Below are 9,915 nucleotides of genomic sequence, written 5' to 3'. Positions count from 1 at the left end.
AAAATCATCTCAATTTCTGTAATATGTTTTCCATTCTATAAAATGAGACCAGGAAAACTAGAATACAACCATAAATACTATACAAAAATACAGTGCAAAGCTGCTGTTTAAAACCCAAAACACAAAGTTTTTTTTCTCATTATGCACTGTGTGCTGCAGCATTTTTTTATACTGTGCACACTGACCACAGACAAATTCTTTCATATGTAGGCCTACCAGCTTTCTCTCACTAGATTTGAAGGCACTAGAATTTATGCGTACTAGTATACGTCAATAACCCTGGTGCGTAAGCTGTACTAGTACATCGGAAACCCTGAAAGAGTTAAGACATAATAGATTTTTAAGTGATCTTCAACTCTTCTTGAGAAATTTAACAACTCTGAAATTAAAAATATCCAAAAGATAATTATTTTAAATTTTCAGTCAGTGTTAACAGAAGCAAATTTTACCTCTCTAGAAGTTTAGTAACTGCAGTAAACTCACGACTCAGGCTCTTCCACGCAGCTGCTGTATTTAATGTGTGTGAACATCTTTGAATAACAACTTTTTTCAAAGGCACACACGTCATAAACATTTTCTGAAGGAGAGAATGCATGAACTTTATTACTGCCAAATATTACCAATATCACAAGAGCACAATACTATATTATACAGTAGAGTACCTTTTCATCAATTTTTGTCTGAGGTAGTATGAAAAAAATTGAAGAGTATAAATAAGAACTTATTACTAAATGTAAAAAGAAGAAAAATTTCATAGTTTTCTTCTTTTTCGGGTCACCCTGCCTTGGTGGGAGACAGCAGAGACTGACAACACTAGGTATAAAAGATATATATAAGAGGCTTCCCATCCTTGAGATGGTGACCATCAGGGAAATAAAATATATACACATCAAAGATGATCAAAAAAAACTGTATAATGGTCTTTGAAGAGTACCTGTGACTGGGATCTACAAGATGGGAAGCTGGGTACTCTGCATATCCGAAGAGAAGCAGCAGTACCACGACCCAGCAACATGCTGAGCACTGGTCGACTAATTCGTTCCATGACTAATTATACTAATCTGAAGAAAAAAGAAAATTCCTTAAGTACTAAAAACATTTCTTTTTTCACATAATATATTTAAATATACGTACTTGATAACTTACCACAAATTACACAGCCAAAACTTCATTTTGTAACTAAGAGAGCTCAGCTCACAACTAAACAGACCCAGGTTTGATTCCAGGATGGACATGATATATATAAGCAAGTCTCCTTACACCTGTTGCCATTGTACACCTTGTACATCACTGTGAGTTACAGCCTAGAAATGGTAGGCTGCCATGGATCAAACCATGCTTTGAAATAACACTTTACTTGCACATTAATCTGTAGGCACTGACAAGATTCATTGCCCTGTGACCTGATTCCTGACCAGACCCTCTTTGTTGATAGCCTGATCAATAAGGCTGTTATTGCTATTAGCTGGGTTGGTAGTGCACTCAGCTCACACGCTGAGGTCTGTGGTTCGATCCCCAATACAGGTAGAAACATTAGGGCATGTATCCTGTTCCAGTTCACCTAGCAGTAAGTAGGTACCTGAGTGTTAGTTGACTGATGTGGGTCGAATCCCAAGGACAACATTAACCTAAAATTGCCCGAAATGCTCTGCACAGGTTGTATCATGTACTTGTAGAAATAAAGACTATTATTATTATTATTATTATTATTATTATTATTATTATTATTATTATTATTATTAATAACATAACCACTACAGCCTAGCTGATCAGGAACTAAAATGCCAGTTCCCTCTTGAAGACCACTAGAGATCTGGTGATAATTCCCTTTATAGAGTAGATTGGAAGGTTTTGAAAAGGTTCAGCCCCTATCTTTGAGATCAGTAATACTGGTTGAAAAGGAGAAAAATAACAGAAAACACAGTCATCTCCGCTAGTGAATCTGACAAATGTATTATATTAACTACAGTGGTACCTCAAGTAACGAACTTAATTCGTTCCTGAAGGCTGTTCAAGTGCCGATACCAAATGAATTTGTTCCCATAAGGAATTATGTAAATTTGATTAGCTCGTTTCAGACCCCCAAAAATACACTTACAAAAGCACTTACAAAATTACACTTACACAGTTGATCGAGTTGGGAGCTGTTCGAAACTCAAGGTACCACTGTATGTACATGTGATATTAACTATCTAGACTTTTAATAAATAGTAATATGAAACAAACAAGGCTAGGATAGGTAGGGAAAAGTTTCATTTTGCCTGACAATGCAATATTAAGGCTTAGATCAGTGGTCAGGTAAGTTGTGTGGAACTGTCTTGAGGCGGTCAATTTTCTCAATGTATCTTGAGTGGAGTGCTTGCTAACAGTGACTTATTTAATAAACTTTAAAGTGTTGTTGAGTTTTTAAAGCAAGACTTAAAAGTTATAGAAGATAAGGGCCTAGTTCTCAGAGAGGACAAAGAAAATTTAAAATCTTATTTGAATAAGAAAGGTGTAATAAGGAATGGCAAGTTGTTGACAGTAACAAAAGGAAACCTGTCGTTGCAATGAATGGAGAGTGGTTTTCACTTTCTGTTCATTATTTGCTTTACTGTTCTTCAGGATGAGTGTTTGGTTGTTGACAAGGAGACTGATACAACAAATGCCTCAACACGTAAAAAAAAAAAAATGGACATGCCCACTGTCAGAGATTCTCACTTGGATACATGGACACAGCAATTTGTCTCAGGAATAAGAGGCAAGACAGAGCATTTCCTTGAAGTTGGTATGGGTGACAAAGTTAATTGGTTATTTAACACCAGGTCAGCTAATGGGAACAACCCCATTATATATCACAGTGCTGGAAGCAATGATATTGGGAAATACATCAGAGAGGAGCTGCTGGCCAAGTTCAAAGCAGCTATTGATCAAATTCGGTCAAGGGAAGGGATTCTGATCACATGAAGCATTCCACTTAGAAGAGGACTACATAGTGACTGGATATTTATGGCAATTGGTGTAAATAAAAATAATAATAATAATATGTAATAATAATAATCTATTTCTAAAAGTACATAATACAATGTATACAGACCTAGCTGACATCAATGACATACTATATAGTAAGCCCTTGGTTATGCAGAGCATTTCAGGCAAATCTGGTTAATTTTTTCCCCAAGATGCAACCCACACCAGCCAGCTAACACTTATGTACGAAGTTACTGCTTGGTGAACAGGAACAGCAGATGTCTTAAGGAAACATGCCCAAAAGTTTCCACCCATACTAGGGATCAAACCACAGCCCTCAATGTATAATTTGAATGTGCCATCAATTGAGCTACAGGTTCAAGCTAGACAAGTACTGCAAGGAACTTGCAGCACTTGCAGTACCAATCATTGACAACTGGGATAATTTCTATTAGGGATGTGCTAAAGTACTGGTATTGGTATCAGTCTATAAATTAGTATTAATAAAGATGGAATTACCAACAATATGTTAAGTAAAAGGGCATGTGCAACTAATGTGACATTTTATTGTAGCGAGAATGACAGCTCTGTTTCCTTTGTTGGCTGAAGTGATGATAATTCCAAGGTCCTTGGCCTGGTCCTGAAGGGCAGTGATATACCATCTGGGAAGATTGGCAGTGGAAGGCTCACTCAGGGCTGTGGTGAGTATGATCTAAATGTAACCTTTCTGGAAGTTGTTGTCACTGTGTCTGTGGTTTCTGGTGACTAAGTCCAGCTGGTGGTTTGGTTTGCATAAGTTTATGGTAAATTTGAGTCCTAGACTCAGTGCTTGTTTCTCATAGTCAGTTCAGATGCATGATGATAGGTTCTTAATCAAGGATTCATGATCCATCCACTTCCATCGGCTGTTAATGCCAAGGGAATGGAGTTTGATCCTCTGTTGGTGGATGACCATGATGAATGCTCACGTGCACCTGTACCTAAACGGACTTGGCCTAAAACCATGCTTGTTTAAATGCTGAGAGAGTGTTACTGAGCTTGACTCTATCATCATTACTGATTCTATGTCATCATTGAAGGCTCTTGGCTCATATAATGACTCCAACAACATGCTCATTGGGGAAGCCAGGTATAGATACTCAAAAATTAGGGACAAAGGAATTAATGTACAATTGCTATGGATCCCATCACACATTGGATTACTCCTTCATGATAAAGTTGATATGTTAGCCAAGAAGAGTATCGAGAAGGAGAATGTAGAATATAACTTTGGTATAACTGTGTCTAGCATTAGGAATAATATTAGGAGAGAAGTAAATAATGAAAATGATTGTTATAGGAATGCAGTTAGAAGCCTGAGTAGATCTATAACCCACTATGATAACATGAACGTAGATAAGTATGTTTATGGAGCAACTTGCAATGTGAACAGACTGACTGATGTTGTAGTGGCCAGGCTTAGGCTTGGTTACAAGTACTTCTGGCAGTTTGGGAGACACACAGATGATGATCAAACTAAATGTAAATTATGTGATCAGGCATATGGTCACTCTCTTGAACACTATGTGCTTAATTGTCCACTTATTGAGGAATACAGAGACAGACAGTATAATAACCTATGTGACATGTCAAGATATCTTATTAATGAAAATAAGATACCAGATATACTAAGCAAATTTCCTAAATTTGCTTGTAACAGATAAGTGAACTATAGATATGTAGATATAAATCCATATGTATTCCTGTTAACCCTTTGGGGCCTAGTTCCTAGGTCTTTTGTGTATCCATATGCTCTCGAGCTACCGTCCACAGGATGGATATGGGGTGCACAATAAACTAGCCACTTCGGTGGCAAAATCTAATCTGAGAGAGTGTTAGACATACTACAGAAAAAGCTACATAATAATGTTGGTAGAATTACCTACAATATGTTAGGTAAAAGGACACAAGTGCAACTAATGCGACATTTTTACTGTGGCAACGTTTTGCTCTCCAGGAGCTTAGTAAAGCCTTGACAAAGCTCCTGGAGAGTGAAACATTGCCACAATAAAAATGTCACATTAGCTGCACTTGTGTCCTTTCACCTAATACGAAAAACTATAAAGTGGCCTTAATTATGGCCAAAATGAGCAGAGGATATGTGTCTCCAAAAATGTTAAAAACTAAACATGTAAGTGAAAATGTTGATGAAGTGAAACACAGTAAAAACAATCCAAGTTTAATGGATTAAAAAGATCATTGACTTTAGTAAGTAATCCTAGGTTTGATTCGTTATATATGCGTTTACAAAGATTGAATTCTACATAATTTACTACTATTTACCTGGAGTTTACCTGGAGAGAGTTCCGGGGGTCAACACCCCCGCGGCCCGGTCTGTGACCAGGCCTCCTGGTGGATCAGAGCCTGATCAACCAGGCTGTTGCTGCTGGCTGCACGCAAACCAACGTACGAGCCACAGCCCGGCTGATCCGGAACTGACTTTAGGTGCTTGTCCAGTGCCAGCTTGAAGACTGCCAGGGGTCTGTTGGTAATCCCCCTTATGTGTGCTGGGAGGCAGTTGAACAGTCTCGGCCCCCTGACACTTATTGTATGGTCTCTTAACGTGCTAGTGACACCCCTGCTTTTCATTGGGGGGATGGTGCATCGTCTGCCAAGTCTTTTGCTTTCGTAGTGAGTGATTTTCGTGTGCAAGTTCGGTACTAGTCCCTCTAGGATTTTCCAGGTGTATATAATCATGTATCTCTCCCTCCTGCGTTCCAGGGAATACAGGTTTAGGAACCTCAAGCGCTCCCAATAATTGAGGTGTTTTATCTCCGTTATGCGCGCCGTGAAAGTTCTCTGTACATTTTCTAGGTCGGCAATTTCACCTGCCTTGAAAGGTGCTGTTAGTGTGCAGCAATATTCCAGCCTAGATAGAACAAGTGACCTGAAGAGTATCATCATGGGCTTGGCCTCCCTAGTTTTGAAGGTTCTCATTATCCATCCTGACATTTTTCTAGCAGATGCGATTGATACAATGTTATGGTCCTTGAAGGTGAGATCCTCCGACATGATCACTCCCAGGTCTTTGACGTTGGTGTTTCGCTCTATTTTGTGGCCAGAATTTGTTTTGTACTCTGATGAAAATTTAATTTCCTCATGTTTACCATATCTGAGTAATTGAAATTTCTCATCGTTGAACTTCATATTGTTTTCTGCAGCCCACTGAAAGATTTGGTTGATGTCCGCCTGGAGCTTTGCAGTGTCTGCAATGGAAGACACTGTCATGCAGATTCGGGTGTCATCTGCAAAGGAAGACACGGTGCTGTGGCTGACATCCTTGTCTATGTCGGATATGAGGATGAGGAACAAGATGGGAGCGAGTACTGTGCCTTGTGGAACAGAGCTTTTCACCGTAGCTGCCTCGGACTTTACTCTGTTGACGACTACTCTCTGTGTTCTGTAAGTGAGGAAATTATAGATCCATCGACCGACTTTTCCTGTTATTCTTTTAGCACGCATTTTGTGCGCTATTACGCCATGGTCACACTTGTCGAAGGCTTTTGCAAAGTCTGTATATATTACATCTGCATTCTTTTTGTCTTCTAGTGCATTTAGGACCTTGTCGTAGTGATCCAATAGTTGAGACAGACAGGAGCGACCTGTTCTAAACCCATGTTGCCCTGGGTTGTGTAACTGATGGGTTTCTAGATGTGTGGTGATCTTGCTTCTTAGGACCCTTTCAAAGATTTTTATGATATGGGATGTTAGTGCTATTGGTCTGTAGTTCTTTGCTATTGCTTTACTGCCCCCTTTGTGGAGTGGGGCTATGTCTGTTGTTTTTAGTAACTGTGGGACGACTCCCGTGTCCATGCTCCCTCTCCATAGGATGGAAAAGGCTCGTGATAGGGGCTTCTTGCAGTTCTTGATGAACACAGAGTTCCATGAGTCTGGCCCTGGGGCAGAGTGCATGGGCATGTCATTTATCGCCTGTTCGAAGTCATTTGGCGTCAGGATAACATCGGATAGGCTTGTGTTAATCAAATTTTGTGGCTCTCTCATAAAAAATTCATTTTGATCTTCGACTCTCAGTCTGGTTAGCAGCTTGCTAAAAACTGAGTCATATTGGGACTTGAGTAGCTCACTCATTTCCTTGCTGTCATTTGTGTAGGACCCATCTTGTTTAAGTAGGGGCCCAATACTGGACGTTGTTCTCGATTTTGATTTTGGCATAGGAGAAGAAATACTTTGGGTTTCTTTCGATTTCATTTATGGCTTTTAGTTCTTCCTGCGATTCCTGACTCCTAAAGGATTCTTTTAGCTTAAGTTCGATGCTTGCTTTTTCTCTGACCAGTGTCTCCCTACGCATTTCAGATATATTGACCTCTTTTAGCCGCTCTGTTATTCTTTTCCATCGCCTGTAAAGGGAGCGCCTGTCTCTTTCTGTTTTACATCTACTCCTCCTTTTTCTTAGAGGAATAAGCCTTGTGCATACGTCGAGTGCCACCGAGTTAATCTGTTCTAGGCATAAGTTGGGGTCTGTGTTGCTTAGTATATCTTCCCAGCTTATATCGGTTAGGACTTGGTTTACTTGGTCCCACTTTATGTTTTTGTTATTGAAGTTGAATTTGGTGAATGCTCCCTCGTGACTAATCTCATTATGTCGGTCTGGGGCTCCGCGCATAAGTTTAAAATCACAAATGAGGGCTAAATAATCTTAAAACATTTGATAATAAGTGAAACTCCCCACAAGAATTTTAGTAAGTCAATTTGTCTGACTTTTTTTTGGGTTATCCTAGGTGATTTATACACATGTTACTATGCATGATAATATGTGTACTTGTACCTAAAGAAACTTACTAAGTTTATTTAAGCACAGGTACACATAAATACAACTATCATACACAGTGGAACCTCGGTATGCAACCTTAATTCATTCCAGAAGGCTGTTCGAGTGTCGCTCTGTTTGAGTATCGAACAAGTTTTTCCCAACCAATTTTCTGTTCAGTTGGCTGTTATCACTAATCGTCGTAGACCCCATGGTGACTTATTTATACAAATAACAAAAAAAAAAAAATGTGAAGAAACACAAAATAGTTTACAGCGAAGTTCTGGCAGGTCCTATTTGTTTGGTCGAGTGCTGAGCTTTGTTCGAGTAGGGAGCTGGTCGTATACTGAGGTTCCACTGTATAGTGTAAATTATCTAACCCAACCCATCAGTTAAACAAGTGAAACAAAAAATATATACATATTTCGCACTCTTTACATTAAAAAGTATTCTCAGTATTGTAGTAGTTTCGTAGAAAAGCAAGACCCCAATGGAAATACCAAGGACCCTACTGGAAATACCAAGGACCCCAATGGAAATACCAAGGACCCTACTGGAAATACCAAGGACCCCAATGGAAATACCAAGGACCCCAATGGAAATACCAAGGACCCCAATGGAAATACCAAGGACCCTACTGGAAATACCAAGGACCCCAATGCAAATACCAAGGACCCCACTGGAAATACCAAGGACCCCAATGGAAATACCAAGGACCCCAATGGAAATACCAAGGACCCCAATGGAAATACCAAGGACCCCAGTGGAAATGCCAAGGACCCCAATGGAAATACCAAGGACCCCAATGGAAATACCAAGGACCCCAATGGAAATACCAAGGACCCCAGTGGAAATACCAAGGACCCCAATGGAAATACCAAGAACCTCAATTGAAATACAAGGACCATAATGGAAATACCAAGAACCTTAATTGAAATACAAGGACCACAATGGAAATACCAAGGGCCCCAACAGAAATACCAAGGACCCCAACAGAAATACCAAGGACCCCAATGGAAATACCAAGAACCTCAATTGAAATACAAGGACCACAATTGAAATACCAAGAACCTCAATTGAAATACAAGGGCCCCAATGGAAATACCAAAGACCTCAAATGAAATACAAGGACCCCCAGTAGAAATACAAAGACCCCAATGGAAATACAAGGACCCCAATGAAAATACAGACCCCCAGTAGAAATACCAGACCCCAATGGAAAAGTCATTTTTGTCTTGACTTTTTTTGGGTTATCCTGGGTAATCTACAAATATGCTGCTATGTATGACAATCTATGTAACAGTATTTATGTGTACCTGAATAAACGTACTTAACTTGAGTATTACACAGCCATCATGACGAGTTTCCCACACAAGTGTTATTGTTGATGGTGGTTTTGAGGGCCATCAAAACCTTTGCTTTATTGAACCCTTCCTCCCGGGAATCCGGGAAATATATATATTACCCATAATAGCATATTTTAATAATAATATTTATTTCTACAAGTACATGATACAACTTATATAGACCATAGCTGACATCAGTGACATAATATATAGAAAGTCCCTGGTTATGTGGAGTATTTCGAGCAAGTTAAGTTAATTTTGTCTCCAGCAAATGGACCCCTCAAGGAAGGTTCCTTGATGTTGGTGAGGGGCTCTTGATTTAGGGAATTGGATCTGTGCTCCAGTTCCCCGACCCCTCAAGGAAGGTTCCTTGATGTTGGTGAGGGGCTCTTGATTTAGGGAATTGGATCTGTGCTCCAGTTCCCCGAATTAAGCCTGAATGCCTTCCACATCCCCCCCCCCAGGCGCTGTATAATCCTCCGGGTTTAGCGCTTCCCCCTTGATTATAATAATAATAATCCAGTTCCCCGAATTAAGCCTGAATGCCTTCCACATCCTCCCCCCCCCAGGCGCTGTATAATCCTCTGGGTTTAGCGCTTCCCCCCTTGATTATAATAATAATCCAGCAAATGGTTAGTAGACAATACACAAATAACCCGCACATAAAAGAGAGAAGCTTACGACGACGTTTCGGTCCGACTTGGACCATTGACAAAGTCACACTTGACTTTGTCAATGGTCCAAGTCGGACCGAAACGTAGTCGTAAGCTTCTCTCTTTTATGTGCGGGTTATTTGTGTATCGTTCCAGTCAC

The 9,915-nt window shown here is 39.8% G+C and overlaps 1 protein-coding gene across 3 annotated transcripts in view; it reads right to left on the bottom strand.

Moving 5' to 3' along the window:
• Spg7 (SPG7 matrix AAA peptidase subunit, paraplegin) overlaps positions 1 to 9,205 on the bottom strand; it is a 105,665-nt gene extending 96,460 nt beyond the window's left edge. Inside the window, exons 1-3 of one of the 3 annotated variants that reach the window (XM_070103645.1) lie at positions 9,087 to 9,205; positions 935 to 1,061; positions 450 to 577 (exon numbers count right to left, since the gene is read on the bottom strand). In XM_070103645.1, the coding sequence (XP_069959746.1) occupies positions 450 to 577; positions 935 to 1,045 (239 nt within the window). In that variant the 5' untranslated portion in view covers positions 1,046 to 1,061; positions 9,087 to 9,205. Of the gene's footprint in view, positions 1 to 449; positions 578 to 934; positions 1,062 to 9,072 lie in introns of all 3 variants that reach the window. The other 2 variants (XM_070103646.1, XM_070103647.1) reach the window with 2 other exon arrangements.
• Between the last annotated feature and the right edge of the window lie 710 nt (positions 9,206 to 9,915).

The sequence above is a fragment of the Cherax quadricarinatus genome, chromosome 86 (assembly GCF_038502225.1).
Source record: "Cherax quadricarinatus isolate ZL_2023a chromosome 86, ASM3850222v1, whole genome shotgun sequence".
NCBI lineage: Eukaryota > Metazoa > Arthropoda > Malacostraca > Decapoda > Parastacidae > Cherax > Cherax quadricarinatus.
This window is presented reverse-complemented; position numbering and strand designations above follow the sequence as displayed.